Source organism: Lepus europaeus, chromosome 5 (assembly GCF_033115175.1).
Source record: "Lepus europaeus isolate LE1 chromosome 5, mLepTim1.pri, whole genome shotgun sequence".
Taxonomy (NCBI): domain Eukaryota; kingdom Metazoa; phylum Chordata; class Mammalia; order Lagomorpha; family Leporidae; genus Lepus; species Lepus europaeus.
This window is the reverse complement of record NC_084831.1, coordinates 55,784,649-55,802,138: the sequence shown is the minus strand read 5'-3', so window position 1 is coordinate 55,802,138 and position 17,490 is coordinate 55,784,649. Positions and strand designations below refer to the sequence as shown.

Sequence of the window (17,490 nt, the reverse complement as noted above, 5' to 3'; positions counted from 1 at the left end):
CACTTCCAATCCAGCTCCCTGTTAATGCACTTGGGAAAGCAGTATAAGATGGCCCAAATCCTTGGGCCCCTGCACCCACATGGGAGACCTGGAAAAAGCTCCTAGCTTCAGATCGGTGCAGCTCTGGCCGTTGGGGCCAACTGGAGAGTGAACCTGCCTCTCCTTCCTGCTATGTGTAACTCTGACTTGCAAATAAGTAAGTCAATCTTAAAAAAAAGGGGGGGGAATCTTCTATCAGCTAAAAGGCATATAATGTTGTTCCTTTTTTCCCCCCTATTGTCACAGATTATTAGTCGAGAACTAAGTTGTATTATTAGATCATTTTCTGTTGCCACCACAAAATGCCCGAGGCTGGGCAATTTATAAAGAAAAGAGGTTTATTTAGTGCACAGGTTTGGAAAATGAAAGTCCAAGACTGGGCAGTTTCAACTGTTCAGCATGGCAGATGACAGATGGCATGGTGAGAGTGGGTGCAAGAGGGAGAGGGAGAGTGCTCTTTTTAGAACAACTCATTCTTTCAAAAACTAACACACTCCATGAGACCAGCTTTAATTCCTTAGAGGGCAACATCCCCAGAGACCTAATTACCTCCTACTCAGCCATGCCTCTTCATGGAGCCAACAGCACTGGGCCCAGGCTTCCAGCACAGGAGCCCTTGGGGAACACACTCAAATCATAACGGCAGTCATGGGGAATACGGACTTGGAAGCCAGATAAACCAAGATTTCAACCCTGGCTCTGACATTTGGTAGCTGAGTGACTTCAACTCAAATTTGTTTAACTGTAAAACGGGCACAATAATATTGACCTCCTAGGGGTTTTATGACAAATTACATGGTGTTCAGGAAGGGTTAGCTATAAGACAGTACTTCCCATACAATAATTAACCAACTCTATCAGAAATCAATGTTCTTGAGAGTGGAATTTTTGTTTTGTTTTGTTTTTACCACTGAGCCCTCAGCACAGTGCCAGGTACGTGGTTGTTGTTCACTAAATATCTGTCTAATGAATGAGTGACTGTAACTGCTGAGGGTGTGTGTTGAAACAAGAGACCTGAGAAAGATTTTGAGAAGAACCCAGTGCTCTGGGTTCAGAAGAGAAGCAAAGGTCATGAACGGGAAATTCTTGCAGGTCGATATGCATTCTACTCAACCATATTCCAATGGCCAAAGTTGGTCAAGTCCGACTTAGGGCTCACAAATAATGGGCTCAGTTTTGCTGAAAATAGTTAGGAAATAAGCTAGCATTAGTTGCAGTAACTGATGGCAGAGCTAGGCGCCCTCTAAGGCATGTGGAGATTTGAACTTCCTAAGCTGCTAGACCAGTTAAGGCTTGGGGCATTTTCTCAAAGCAAATCAGCATTTGATAGAATAAACCCAGGCAACGAGATATTTAAGCATGGAGCCTTGACAGAAACTGCCCTAAAGTAATATTACTTGGAACTAAAGAGATGATTAGTGAGCTTCTCATGGCCTTACAGGAAATCTTGCTTGGCGCAGGAATGCAAAATTTTCCAATCTTGTCTAAAAGAAATTTCCCTACACTCCACTGAGTCATAATGATGTCTGTAATGGGTTGCAGAGCTCACGTCTGCTGAAGGCTTTACTGCCTTCCTCCTTTTGTGGGTCCTCACCCCCAAATAAGAGACTTGCCCTGTTGTAGACTAACTTTTGCAAGCTGCAGAAGGCTTACGTGGAATCACAACACCCAAGCTCCCAGGGAACAAATCAGAGAGAAGAAAGGCTGAGTCTTATTCCACATGGCCATCAGCTGCTCCAGGAGAAGTCTTACAATTTTATACTCCTCCTTTGTAGCACCTATCACTGCTGGACTACAATGATTTTGTGTATATCTGTATATGTGAAAGCAATTTAAAGTCTCTCCCTTTTAGTAAATTACAGAGTGTCCAAAGGCAAGACTGTTTCCGGCTTGTTCATTAATGCATCTTCAGTCCCCAGAATGGGCCTCATCCAGGGTTGGCACTCAATAAATATCTGATGGGCATATGGATCTAAAGTATTTTGTTTTGTTTTGTTTTGTTTTTGGACAGGCAGAGTGGACAGTGAGAGACAGAGAGAAAGGTCTTCCTTTTTGCCGTTGGTTCACCCTCCAATGGCCATTGCGGCTGGCTCATCACGCTGATCCGAAGCCAGGAGCCAGGTGCTTCTCCTGGTCTCCCATGCGGGTGCAGAGCCCAAGGACTTGGGCCATCCTCCACTGCCTTCCCGGGCCATAGCAGAGAGCTGGCCTGGAAGAGGGGCAACTGGGATAGAATCCTGCGCCCCAACCGGGACTAGAACCTGGTGTGCCGGCGCCGCAAGGCGGAGGATTAGCCTGTTAAGCCACGGCGCCAGCCAATGTACTTTATGACAAACTTCAAGTCAGTTCAGAGGTGATATATATTGGTTAAGCACATGAGTCTGAATTCTGGGATCACTGCTTTGTGACTTTGGGCAAATTACTCAAATCTCTTTTATTAGCTTCCTAATGCTACTGGAACAAATTATCACAAACTTGGTGGCTTAAAAGAGCAGCTGTGGAGGCTACAAGCCTAAAATCTAGCAGAGCCACACTCCCTGTGCTGGCTTCAGAGCAGAATTCATCCTTTGCCTCTTTACCTGGGAGCTGGCCGGCTGTTCTGAACTTGTGGCTGCATCACTCCAATCTCTGCCTCCGCCTTCATATTGCCTGCTCCTCGGATCTGCATGTAGGCTTCCTTTGCCTGCCACTATCTTAGAAGGACACCTATAGGCATTGAGAGCCCAACTGAATAGTGCACAATGGTTTCTTCTCAAGATCCTTCATGTAACGCATGTGCAAATACCCATATTCCTAAGGGTAAAATTCACAGATTCCAGGGATTTGGACATGGACGTAATTTTTTGGGGAGGTCACCACTCAACATATTATTTTGCTCTAAGACTTAGTTTTTCAAATAAAAGGGAAACATAATCTTTTTGACTTATGAGGATTAAGTTTGACAATCCATATTAGTCACTTAACACAGTGTATGGTATCATTGCATGGTACAAGGAGCTATTATTCCTGATGTCCATATAGAAAAAGTGATGGAGTTGTGCCAACCCACTCAGAAACTTAACAAATGTTAATACCAAGATCAATCACTCTGTCTCTATATGCATTCAAACAGGGCTGGGGCCTGAGCTCAGCCCTCTTACATGTATCATTATAAATTCCACGCTCACAATGATAGACAAAAAAAAACAAAACAAAAAAACCTCTAAAGCGCACCTTTGAAAAAGCCTGCAGTTAGCCCAAGAGCTTAAATATAAACCAAGGACTCCTCACTCCAAGCCCAGGGCTTTCCTGTATTACCTTAGAAAATTAAGGACTGAGATGGAGAAAGTTCTAAGTACCCATCCCTAGAAAAACCACCTGTTAGAATATTATAGAAAGAGTTGAATTGCAGGACAGGTAAGCCTGGAAGGAGTCCAAGCAGTGGCGCCCACACTTTGTTGCACATTAGAATCACTGGAGAGTAGGGGAGGGTTGTGGGTGGGAGGGAAGTTATGGGGGGGAAGCCATTGTAATCCATAAGTTGTACTTTGGAAATTTATATTCATTAAATAAAAATTAAAAAAAAAAAAGAATCACTGGAGAGCTCCTAAGTCTCTCAAAGCACACAAGTCGCCCACCACACCAGGAAAGCAGAGCAGGGGTGGGGTGGGGTCACTCCAGACTTGGGCATTAGTAACTTTTTAAACTCTTCAGGTGATTCTGGTTGAAGCTAAGGTTTAGGTGTCCTCAAACTTTGGCGGCCATCAGAATCACTCGAAAAGTTGGCAAAAAACGAGAGGGTTAAGCTGGAGTGTGCCTCAAGACATCTGGCTGTCTTAGGTGATCCTAACAGTTGTCAAAGTTTGAGGACAGCCAGCGCTGCAGCTCAATAGGCTAGTCCTTCTCCTGCTGCGCTGGCACACTGGGTTCTAGTCCCGGTCAGGGCACCGGATTCTGTCCCGGTTGCCCCTCTTCCAGGCCAGCTCTCTGCTGTGGCCCGGGAGTGCAGTGGAGGATGGCCCAAGTCCTTAGGTCCTGCACCCCATGGGAGACCAGGAGAGGCACCTGGCTCCTGCCTTCGGATCAGCGCAGTGCGCTGGCCGCAGTGCGCTGGCCGCGGCGGCCATTGGTGGGGTGAACCAACGGCAAAGGAAGACCTTTCTCTCTGTCTCTCTCTCTCTCACTGTCCACTCTGCCTGTCAAAAAAATTAAAACAAAAAAAAAAAAAGTTTGAGGACAGCTAAGCTACAGCACCTTTCAGCTCCCATGTTCTGATTTTCACAACTCATCCACTTCTTTATTTATTCAAACACTTGCACGAGGTGTTGAAGACTTACGGATGCATACATAAGATGTAATTCCTGACCTCAAGTGCTTACAGTCTGGCAAGTTATCCTAACCCTCCTCAGAGCCCTCTTCTTGGCTGATGCTCCTTCTAGAACAGGAGATGCACGAGGGCTCTGCTTGAACTGAGGATGCTCAGTAAATGAGTCTTGTATGAGAGAAGGGAGGGGGAGGGACAGGAAGAGTGAGTCTATGTGAAAGTAAGCCCTACCTACAGTGTGTGAGGAGCAGGGGTGGTTACCTGCAGGAAAGGTGGGGTCTCCTTGGAAGCAGAGAAGCGTGAGCAGGGTCTGTAGGGGTGACAGAGGGCTGACTGGGGAGGGTGTTCTCATCACATGAAAGTTTGTGCAGATGCCTGAAACAGGGTGGGGAATGATGAGTAGTTTGGCTTCAGAGCATAACCAGTAGGGGTAGTGGAGGAGAAGCAGTGGAAACTGAGGCAGCAGCTAGATGGTAAAGCACTTCCTTAGGTTTCTCTTCCCCCGCATTAGCCATGAGGCATCTAAGTCTGCAAGCCATCAGGCAAGGTTGGATCAAAGCCACGGGTACAGGGCGAGCAGGGCTGCCTGTGACCTTTAAGAGCACAACCTCAGTCCGCAGGCTTCTAGGGGCACCTTCAGCCTAGCCTCAAAGCCACTTCTGAAATGGGGACACGAGGAAGTTGCTTCAGCAGGAGGCAGGTTAAAACCCAACCTAAAAGACAGACAAGGAAAAAGACAGCCTGGGAAAGTCAAGAAACTTTCTCTGCTGCTTCCTGATTTATGAGTCCAAAAATGTGCCCTGTGTTAGCCAGGAATTGCCAAAAATAGCACGAAGGGAGTAAGGAATCTGAGACCTATAACAGCTGGTAGATAAATATCTATCCCAAATCTAAATGGTAAAACCAGGAGCACACAAAAATCTCCAAGTTTGCTCCATTGCTCTTCTGTCTCCACTGGAGCTGTGATTGCTATGGGGGGAAGGTGCTGGGCTCTGTGCTTCTCACATAGCCAAGCTGGCCATTTGCAGAACACCCTAAGGGTCTCGTGCCTGTAAGTTGAATGTCCCACTAACAGCAGGTAGGGGAGATGAGGAATGATATGAGGCATTGAGTGCCAAGAGCTGGGACTGGGACGACCAGCTGGAACAGCCACCAAGTATAGAGGCAGACCATCTCTGTTCTAGCCAGGGTGCCTGGCAGCAACCTGTCTCCAGTGAGCAGGCTTTGAAGAATCAAGGGGACCATGGAGTTGTAGTAGGGGCTTTCCTATTAATTCATTTCTACTTATTAATAGAGGATAATAAAACAGCCCAGATACTAACCCTATACTTATGTGCTATTATTACCATTTTTACAGTCATCTTGCTCTCAAACGAAATGATACCACTCCCCCCCAAATCATTTCATTTTCCACTTCAAGTTAATTAGGACTGTTAGAGCTGCCATTGGCATTAGCCAACTACACTTAACATTTCTCCATATCTGTACACAAATGTTCTTCAAAGCATTTTATACATATGCTCTGGATCCATCATTCATAATCTCGATGATGAACAAGCTATTCAAGAAACAGGAGGCTTATCTCTAGCCCTGCCCTATCCTACTTCCTCACTTATTACTGCTATCATTTTCCCTCTGTGTTCTGACAGATTCCGTAGCCTTGTCTTAGTGGGTCCTTTCCCTAGAGTGAAGAGACTTGTCAAGTACAGAGGATTAAGAAAGGCTCGAGAGAGCTGCCGGGTTGGAGGGGACTGAGTTCCCTGTCATAGGCTTTCAGGCTGCATTCCAGGCCAAGGGAACAAGAGCCAGTTGTCAGTGACGAATAAAGCAGACATAGCAGAGCTGGCAAGACATGCCCCAGTTACACCCCGTCCCCTGCTTTCCTAGCAAGAAGGTGTTCTTCTCACTGTTTCCAGGCCTCGACTTGGAAAAATGTAAATATTGCTATAACACAGGGGTGGGGGAACATCCAGCCCTCATGCTGTATAAGGCCCTGCCAAGGCAACTGCAGACAGGACTCAAAATGCAATAAATCTATAGCAGGCTAATTTTTAAGTTGATAATTTTATATGGCCCACAAACAGTGTTATCAATATCCAAAAGGCCCACGGCAGAATAAAGGATCCCCATTCCTACTATAAAGGAAGAAGCAACTGACAGTTGTGCTTAACATTGGACCTCAGAGAAAGTTTCTCTGAAGAGATGCAATGACATCAAGACCTGAGGAAGGCAAAGAGCATGGCAAGAGGATTCCAGGTAGAAGGAAGAGCATCTGCAAACTGCCCTTGGTCTGGAAAAAAACTTGGCTTGTTGGAAGAACCCAAGGGCAGCTAGCTGGTATGGCTGGCATATACCCAGCCCAGGACACAATGCAAGGTGCAGTCCAAGAGATAAAGGCCACAGCTGGGCCATCAAGACCTTATAGGAACGTACTCAGCTATTACCCCAAAGCTGGATTCCCTGATATGTCCTGTGGTTCCCTTGCTGTCCTCCAAATAAAACATTTTCAAATGATAATCCCTTTGGGCTTTTGGCTTTAACCCACAAATTTTTTCCCCACAGAAGAGAAATTACTCCAGTTAATGCCATTCTCTGAAAATTAATGGTCAGATAATAATCAGTAATTATAAGCTGCTACACATAAAATACTTCACATACTTTAAAGCTTTATACATATCCACAAACCTATATAATCAGTTTTTAGAAAAATGTCTTTTTATACAAAGCAGCTCCTAGAATGTCGAAGCTAGAAAGACAGGAGACCATCTCCTCACATGGCAAGAAGGAAACTTCGGGGAGGAGAGCAAACCAAAGGCCCCAGCTATTGCTTCACAGGCATGGCACTTTCCAATAGAAGTACGGGGTGAGCCACAAATGTAAGCCACATGTGGGGTTTGTAATTGTCTTGTGGCCACATTAGAAAGTGGCTGGCAAATATTTTAATAATGTTATCTCTTAATTAACTCAATATATGGTAAAAATATTGTCATTTCAACATGTAATCAGTGTAAAAATTAATCACATGAAATTCTTTTTTCATTGAGGCCTTGAAACACAGTTGTTGTTTTTTGTTTGTTTGTTTTTTTGTTTTTTTGAGAGGCAGAGAAAGAGAGACTCCATTCATCCACTCCCCAGATGGCCTCAACAGCTTGGGCTAGATCAGGTGGAAGTGGGAGCTGGGGCCTCCTGCATGGTTGGCAGAGAAACCCAAGTACTTGAGCTATTACCTGTTGCCTCCCAGAGGGCGCTGGAATTGGAGGTGGAACTGATGTTTGAACCCAGGCACTCTGATATGGGATGTCAGTGTCCCAGCAACATCTTAACCACTATACCAAATGTCCAGCCTTCAGGGTGTGTTGTACACTTACACTATATTTCATTTCGGACTGACCACATTCCATGTGTTCAATAGCCAGAGAGAGCTAGTGGTTACCGTGGTCATCCATGCAACATGAGAGTCTCATTTGGGTGAGGCAGCCAGAACAAGGATTGATGCCTGCCTCTTAACAGATGAAGACCCAAAGCTGGCACCGTGGCTCACTAGGTTAATCCTCCACCTGCAGCGCCGGCATCCCATATGGGTGCCGGGTTCTAGTCCTGGTTGCTGCTCTTCCGGTCCAGATCTCTGCTGTGGCCTGGGATAGCAGTGGAGGATGGCCCAAGTCCTTGGGCTCCTGCACCCACATGGGAGACCAGGAAGAGACTCCTGGCTTCGGATTGGCGTAGCTCCAGCCGTTGCGGCCATTTGAGGAGTCAAACAATGGAAGGAAGACCTTTCTCTCTGTCTCTCTCTCTCACTGTCTGTAAACTCTATCTGTAAAAAAAAAAAAAAAAAAAACAGATGAAGACCCTGAGGCCCAGAGTTTAACAGATTGGCTACTGTGTCAGTAGGGGAGCAGAGCTGGGACTACAGCACGGATTCCTTGTCAAGTGCTGTCTCCTCAGATCATGTTGCCCTCCTTTATGGATCTAGAAAGAGAACTGAGGACAAGAGGACTTCCAATAGTGTGCACCAGTCTATGCTGCAGACTGCTACAGTTTCTCCTTTATTTAATCCTTACTACAACCCTTTGAGGTCAATAGCGCTTGTCTCATTTTCCATACAAGGTCACAGAGGTGCCAAGTGCTTTGGTAGTTGACGATGGTAAGGTGATATCCTTTAAAGAAAATGAAGCTATCAATATTAGACTTGCTTAGGGCCCAAACCTGTTAAACTTGGGCAGCCTTAAATGTCACATGGCCACCTCAGGAATTCCACAAGGGATTCTTGCAACCAGCTACCACTTTTAAAGATAGACACAAGACTAGATAAGGTCTTAGTGACCCCAGTCTCTGGAGGTTTGTTTGTCAGCTTGCCAAGCACCAAGGGGCCCGATCTAGTCCATTCCTACCTCGCTATCCTCACCCTATGCCACTGCTCCAAATATATACAATTAGGAGCACAACAAAATGACTTGGCTACACCATTCGGACTAACTGAGAATCAAGCTTCAAACTACAGATAGTCAATACCATTGCAGCGGACTATGTGCACACATCAAACAACAGTGATGAGGGACAAGAGGGAGCAAGCAGCCCTGAACTAGAGAACTGATCTTAGTCCCTGGTGGTGAAGCTCTGAGGGAGGAAGTGGGCCCTGGGCTGGGAGAAGGACATGTCTCTTTTGTGACCCTCTAAAGAGCTATCACAGTGTGGATGTGTGCCCCACAGACATACGTGTCAGGGAACAGCCCGCAGTGCCAGGCAGGCCCACTCTGAGCTGAACCAAAGGAAGCTCTGAGTCAGGTCACTCTGCAGCCAGTGCTCATAAGAAGCAAGCTGTGCTCCTGCCTACTGTGTGTGAGGCTTCAGTCAGATCAAGACAGGCAGTTCTCCGTTTAGAGAAGCAAGCCAGGACCAAAAGATCCCCACACCGAGTCTGCCGGCACAGAGAACTTTGTGCACTTGGAAGCAGGCCTCATTAGTTTTTTTAAGCAGTAGGCTCCTCCCTTTCTGCTACCCACGGGTGCAATTTCCAGTCCTTTCTCCAAAAGAAACATTTGGCTTTCTATAGAGAGCCTCTGAGATCTCTTGTGCCTGAATCTGGAAGAGGGGGAAAGAGGCCCTCACCATACACACCCTCACACCCCCTGGGGAAGCTGAGGTTGAGCCCCTGTAGATCAATTTATTTTAGGCAGTACTGGCCTCTGAAGCATTTGTTTCAGAAATTACCCCCAGGACCCATCAATAGTAGCTTTCAAGGGCTCTTCCCAGGTGGCCTTGTCTCTTTTAAAACTCATTTCCTGCTGGAAAGGATAAACAGGTAACTATTTAATGCCACTGACTGGCCTCCTTTAACAGAAAACTGGGGCTGAGTGAGGCTGGGAAGCCAAAGTCGGGTGGGTGAGTGGAACAGCATGCCAATTAATGGATTTTACTTTGCTGCTGCTCCTCCATGTGCAAAACCTGCCCGATAATAGGAGGGATATGAATGCAAGGGAGATAGTGCACTCAGCTGTCAGGTTGGCCCTGGATCCTTGGACTTGACCTGGAGGCCTTGGTGGGAATCCTGGCACTGCCACTCACCCTGTGACGCTCAGTCAAGTCCTTTCACTCTCATGAGCTTCAGTTATTGATCTGTTCTACCACACTGCAGGGTACGAATTCAAACAATGCATACAACATAGTTAACTGGCACACACAGCATTTATGAATTGACACAGCTGGGATTTGAAGAAAAACAACTTAGAAGCATATTTCCTTCGATGTGCCAGGAAGGGATTGTGTTAGGCAATAAAAGCACAGTGATAGATAAGAGCTATCTTGACTTAAGAGAAGCTGGCACTAAACAGATAGTCAATATCACATAGTAACAGTTCTGATCAAGACTGACATGGTGTAATATGCTACCCTGCATAGGAAATATTTGGGGAACTGTTGATGGCATGGGCAATGGGGTTATGGAAGGATTTGCCCATTCCTGACTATCTCTCCCTCTAGAAGGTCCACCATGGCAGGAATATTGCCTGTCCTATTTAGCAGTATGTCCATTAGGGCCACTGTAGGGAAAGAGAGGGGTGGTGAGGAGATGTTAAGGTGACATTTAAGTGAAGAGGGACTAGACAAATGATGATCAGCAATAAGGATGCCCAGTCTGAGGAAACTGCATGAACCACGCATTAGAGAGGGAATGATACATTTAAGGAATTGGAGGCAGAGATCAAATAGTATAAGGACTGGGACTGAAATGGAGTATCAAGCCCTGGGAGTGGGTCTCTCACCACGATCAGGTAAGAAGAGTTGGTAGGAGTAAGACGATGCAAAATCTTGCTTGACAAGTGTCTTGCATGGGTGAGTACTCAGGTGTGGTAGGCCAGATTGGGCAGCTGGTAGCATGGGATGACTTAACAGGATTTGACATCTCTGCCCCCAACCCTAAAGTGAATCTGCCATACCAGATTGCCAAAGTGCCCCAGATTTGTTAACTATCAAGTCCAAAAGAAGGACCATATTAGCCAAAGCCAGCTGTCACTTCTTACTCTCCAATTATTTCATCAGGTTAGCTAGTTAGATGAATTTTCTCAACAACCCTATGAGGTAGGTACTTTTATTATCACATTTTACAAATGAGAAGATCAAAGCACAGCAGGTTGGGTGATCCTCCAAAAGTCACACAGTTAATAGGTAATAGATTCAGAATTCAAAACCAGCCAGATTCCTCGGATCAAGTCCAATCTCTAATCCACTGAATTTTCTCAAATCTATCTTCCAGTTCATTATGTCTCTCTTCAGCTGACTGCATCAACTGTTTAATCCATTTGATGAATTTTTACTTTTCCTAAATTTATTTTTCAACCCTAGAATTTCTATTCAGTTCCTCTGAAATATGGCTACATTTTTGGCCATATTATTCTATATTTGTCCGATAGGTTACATTTCCTCTTTCACCCTGAAACATTTTAAATATGTATACTCTCTCAAATTGGTCTGCTGTCTTCAGTTCCTAAGTTATAAACCCCTGCATGTGTTATGTCTGCTGACTCTTGCTAATGGTGGCTTTCTCACCTCTCTTACATGCATAATAATTGAAAGTAAACTCCAACATCACCAAAAGTTTGTCATACTTATTTTTACTTTTCTTTCTTTAAAAAAAAAAGATTTATTTATTTATCTGAGAGGCAGAGTTTAGAGAGAGAGAAAGAGGCAGAGAGAGAGAGGGAGAGGGACAAGGAGGGAGGGGGAAAGAGAGACAGGGGGAGAGGGGGAGGGAGGGAGGGAGAAGAAAAGGGAGGGAGGGAGGGAGAGGGAGAGAGATCTTCCATCCACTGGTTCACTCCCCAATGGCTGCAACAGCCAGAGACTGGCAGGTCCAAACCAGGAACCAGAAACTTCTTCCAGGTCTACCACATGGATGCAGGAACCCCAGTCTTGGACCATCTTCTGCTGCTTTCCCAGGTGAATTAGCAGGGAAATTAATTAGCAAATTAGGTCAGAAATGGTACCCATATGCCAGTGTTGAAGGCACCAGCTTTACCCATTATGCCACAATGCCAGCCCACTTTTTTTTAACCCACTGGGTTACTGAGACATTTTAGGATTGCCACTGTCAAGTCCTCATTATGTACTTAATTCCACACCAGGCAGAGGATTAACCTACTGTGCCATGGCGCTAGCCCCGTACTTTAATTCTTAATTAGAAAAATTTGATGAAATTTGGCAAATTGGAAAAAATGATCATGTCTGAGGTATAGAGAAGGAATAGGTTTTTTTTTTTTTAAGTTCTTTTGCACAGCATGGTGAATACAGCTAATAGCTGAATACTGTATATGTCAATTTTGCAGAGAGATCTTGAATGTTCTCATCACGGGGGATGTCACATGTTTGATGGATGGGTTGGCTGGCTTGCCTTGGTCATTCCACATTGCATCAAAAAATTTTAACATACTTTGTACTCCATAAATATGCACAGCTACAGGTTTTCCAATATGTAATTAAAAAAGAAAAGTCCTAAATGTATCCTTTGATTTAAGATGAAAAGGCATCTCATTTCATCCTGCCACCCTAACATGCCTACTAATGTATAAGTAGCAAAATAACATGTCTCATCAGAGGGCAAGTACAATTTCCAGGGAATATATTAGCAGACAAAAGAGAGCTGATCATAAAAGGCAATTTTTGACCATAACTTTTCAGTTCCTTTCACCACTATAATAATCCCAGATCCAAGAATCAAGTCTGAACTGAAATAGAAACTCTGTAAATGTGTTGGTCATATTTGCACACATGTGTAAGAGAGGCCCCTCACTAAACAAAGTATGACATCATTTCACACATATTTATTGAGGATTTCCTATGAACAAAAGTCTGCATTAGAGTGATGAAGAAAACAAAAAGCAACATAGAAATCCTACCTGCAAGGAACTTCCAGGCTTAAGAATGAAAGTGCGATAGACGGGTACATAAATCACCATGGTGTAATATAGAAAATGCTGAGGGGAGAACAGGGAAAAGCGCTATGGGAGCTCCAAAGAGGAAAAGGCCACTTTCTGCTGAGGGATTGGACAAGCCCATGGATTATAGGGAATTTATGCCCAGTCTGAAAGGGGCAGTCACTTGCAGCCTCCCAGAAGGAAAAGAATAGGTGCTGGCACAAAAGGAAGGACCATGCCAGGTGAGAAGAATGCCAACAAGGGTGGGGGACAGAGAAGCATGTGGGTACCTCAAAAGCTTTGCGCAAAACTGAGTTAAAAAACAAGTTCAGTCTACGGCCATGCCACCCTGAACGCGCCCGATCTCGTCTAATCTCGGAAAAACAAGTTCATTTCGGTGTCCAAAAATTTGAAATCCACGCAGGGTTCGTTTCATAATAGACATTTTCCACAAACTTTCTGAAGACCCTGGGTATCAGAGGAAATAGAAATGTGGCTAGAGATACATAAAAGGCATAATGAGGACTACAGGAGACTACAGAAAAATAAGACTGGAAAGGCGGATTGAGCCAGATTGCAGGACTGTGAGTGTGATCTGATTGACCACTCCAAGATACAGGATCTCGGCAGAGTAGCCGATGCTTAGCACACAGCGGGGCTTAATTAATAGGAAACAATAACCTCGAAGCAGGAACCTGCTCCCCACGTGCACACAGGAAGCTGCCATCTGCACACACAGGCAATTACAAACATTCCAAATACTCGGTCCTGAACCCTGCAAACACATCAAATACTCATTGTAAAAGGTCACCCAGCAAACAGCTCTGATCAATGCTGGCTCAGGCTGAATCAAATCCCCTAAATAAGATCCACTAGCGGCAGTGTCAAGAAGGTCAGAAACCACCCTATTCCACATCTTGAAACATTTTTACCATGTGGAACATTTTAGAGGAAGAAGGGAAAGGAAGGGGGAAAAAAACTCTCCAGAAATAATAGAATTCCAAGTAATTAAATGTTAAGCAAAGTAAGCTAGGAATTTATTTTGGCCACCACCTCCCTGTAGTGGTCTGAAAACCAGTTGATCGCAAAGAAGGCCGTGCCAGGATTAAAAATGGAGTTCCTCACCTCCCTGCCCACCTGCCCTGTGTGTCCCCCACTGTGTATACCTTTGTCGAGTTCACTTGAAATGTTCCATGATGAGGTAGGCACTAACTCAGCAGTGACGGACAGCTCTGTTTCTGAAAGGAGAAAGACAAGGGCATTATTAAACATACTAACTTATGGGCTGTTAGAAACATTACAGGACATTTCCAAAGGGCCTGCCTTCAGAGGGAGACCACTGCGATCCCAAGGCTTATTAAATTGGATTGGCCGCTCCAGTTACTAGAGACAGGCGCCTGCATTTTAGAGACCAACCCATGGGTTACTAGATAGATTTGAAGACTCTCACTTTAAAACACTAGTTTGAAAATTAAAATGACAAATATTACATTAACAAAAACAAAAACAAATTCCATTAACAGACCCCCTTCTCTTGTTAAAAAAAAAAAAAAAAAAACAGTCTTAGACTAAGCATATGTTCAATAGTCTAGCTGCCCAAAATCAGAACACCATTGCTCCTGCCATGGATTTCATTGGTGGTTGTCTATGAACGGGTAAGTATTTGAAAGCAGGGAGTCGTCTGTGATAACTATAAAAGTAACTTTCAAAACCATCATAAATTAAGACAACATGCAAATCAATCACTTAAAGGATAGGTAATACTCTATGAAGATTTTTAAAAATTTGAAATAGACTGTAATATATAATGTTTTGTTGTTTCTGAAAATTTAAGCCATGATATTAACCTGTTAACATGTTTTAATAGGGTTACACTAACTTCCCTTTCAGCTATGTCTGTATACATACACTCCCACACTCACTCACTGTGCAAGTAATAGAGAACACAGTCATCAGATGCTTTCAATCCAGTGCAGATATCATTAATCAATTATGGCTCTTTTGGCCTATACACCTGAGCTCTGCTATAGGCTTTTAATTTTTTTTTAACAAAGTGTTCTAGGTAGCCAATAAAACTGGGTATGCTTTAGAATGCAAGATGAACAGTAATACGTGGAAAAATCAGAATTCAAATTAAGGTCTGTTTGACCCTATCACCCACACACTTCCAAGCAATCTACGCTGCCTAGAACTCAAGTCTACGACACCTGGATTTGTCTTCACCTTACCTCTGGCTTCACCTTTGTACAGAGATAAGCACATGTTCTGCATTTCCTTTTTCACGGATGGTGACTCTGTGCCAAATGCCCACAGAAACCACACATCTTCATCACCGACTGAGCTTTGCCAAAGACAAGATGTTTCCCCATGGAGACCTTGCAAATGCCCCTGCCTGGTCCACCTACCATGCAACACTAGAGACAAAGGGGCCATTTGCTTTGTACAGACCTCCCAGGCTGGCCTCTTCCCCTGGCCTACAAACAGGTGGGGAAAAAGTGGACAAACCACACATACTCTCCCTATTCCTAAATGCCCCAGTCACCTCTTACATCCTGAACCCAAACCAGCAGAGATTCTTCTAAGGGCACCCGAAGTCAGATGGGCAGCACAGCAAGCATCTAAAAGCATATAACATTGGTAACCATGAGACCAAAGAGAAAAACTGACTCCATTAGGAAAAACTGCTTAACATAAAATTACAGGGGAAGGCAGTACTTCTGTTAGCAACCTGCTATGGTTCCAATGTGGTTTGTCCTCCGAAAGTCCATGTGATGGAAGCCTGACCCCCAGTGAAATGGTATGGAGAGGTGGTGGAAATTTTGAGTTTCACAAATTATTTTTCTTTATAAAGGACCCAGCCTTAGGTACTCTATGATAACAACACAAAAGATTGTGACACAGCCCCTTATCCTAGGGATGGATACTTCATGTAGGTGACTTCACCTGTAAAAGTGAATTGTCTACACTTTGATGTTCTCTGAGTATGACTCCAATTGCAAGTCCATCCTGACCCCCTCCCTGCTGCCACTTCCCTCGGCTTTCTCCATAATGATAGCCCTTGTTTGCAGTATTTTGGACTGTGGCTCACCTTACGCAAAGGCTCATCACATATTCTCATTCCTAGACTTCAGGGAGCTTGGGAATAAAAGCAAGGCTGCTGAGGTGGCATTCCATGCAAGGAAGCAAAGAATGGGGAAGTGGCAGGATTAAGACAGACTTTGACAGCTTTTATATTCAATATTTTCATAGCTTCATCTCACTGCTGCTCACAGTTAAATTGCCAGAAATATAGGTCTCACTTTACAGTATTCACTTTATAGAAAGTTAGCTTTCTGTCACTTGGTTTTTCCAACCTGAGTTTGAATTGCTGATTGAACATAATTTGGGACCAATGACAAATGAATACATTCTTGGCACTGCGAACAGGGAAACTGTTCCCTGTGTGTCCCTGGACACTAATTACCACTTAGTTCTTGGTCAACAGCAAAGATAATTTCAATCTGCAAGTCCATTAAGCGATTGTGCTGATTCTTAGGAATTTTATCCTCGGCTTCAAGATCCATTCCTTTAGATAACCACGTGTTCAGCTTCTTAGATAAAATAATAGATAAAATATTTTTACATGTGAATGACTTTCCTGAAAAATATTATTTCATGAGACCACTTTTTTTTTTAAAAAAAGATTATTTTTTTTGGTGAAAAGTTTAACATTAGCAACTCCTCTCACAAAATGATATTTATTAATCTGTTGTGTTTCCCTGAATGGTAAGTGAGAACAATTAAGCATATCTCAACTTGAGCTCCATCAGTCTCATCATCACCAGCAAATGTGGAGAGAAACAGACACTGGGCCTGACTCTGCAGGGTCTCTTCTGATGGATTCCATGCCTTACCTATTCTCATTCTGGCAAAAAGACGAGACACTTCCAGGTAGGCTCACTACCGGACAGCAGCCTCTCTGTATAAAAGCATCACAGTGATAGCAAATAAATATGTGCCAGGCAAGAGGCAGATAATCTAAATTAAAATATTAATTTCTGTCACTTATGAATATTGTGATCATGAGCAAGTTCTCAAACAGCTTTTGACATCTGTTTTCTCCTCTGTAAAATGGAGATAATAAAAGCCAACTCAGCTTTCTATGAAGTTAATACTGTAAAGTGAGGCCTATGATTCTGGCAATTTAACTGTGCAGCCGTGAGAAGCAGCCATGAAAATGCTGGATGTAAATGCCATCAAGGTCTGTTGGAGTCCCACTGCTTCCCCATTCTTTGCTTGCTTGCCTGCAATGCCTCTTTTTTTTTTTTTTTTTTTTTTTTTGACAGGCAGAGTGGACAGTGAGAGAGAGACAGAGAGAAAGGTCTTCCTTTTGCCGTTGGTTCACCCTCCAATGGCCGCCGCGGTAGCGCGCTGCGGCCGGCGCACTGCGCTGTTCCGATGGCAGGAGCCAGGTGCTTCTCCTGGTCTCCCCTGGGGTGCAGGGCCCAAGCACTTGGGCCATCTTCCACTGCACTCCCTGGCCACAGCAGAGAGCTGGCCTGGAAGAGGGGCAGCCGGCAATGCCTCTTGAATGGCCTTGCTTCTATTCGCAAGCTCCCTGAATTCTGGGAGCTGTATCACGTGAGCAGCCTTTTTAAAAGGTGAACCATGGTAGCCCAAAATCTTGCAAAGAAAAGACAGGCCCAAAAGGCTCCTCCATGGCACCCAGCTTCGAGTGGAGACTCAAGATCTTCTGTGCCT

At 44.4% G+C, this 17,490-nt stretch overlaps 1 protein-coding gene across 1 annotated transcript in view; it reads right to left on the bottom strand.

The window, feature by feature from the left end:
* ROR1 (receptor tyrosine kinase like orphan receptor 1) overlaps window positions 1–17,490 on the bottom strand; it is a 475,658-nt gene that overhangs the window by 182,033 nt on the left and 276,135 nt on the right. Inside the window, exon 4 of the mRNA XM_062190090.1 lies at window positions 13,917–13,988. Within this exon, the coding sequence (XP_062046074.1) occupies window positions 13,917–13,988 (72 nt within the window). The remainder of the gene's footprint in view (window positions 1–13,916; window positions 13,989–17,490) is intronic.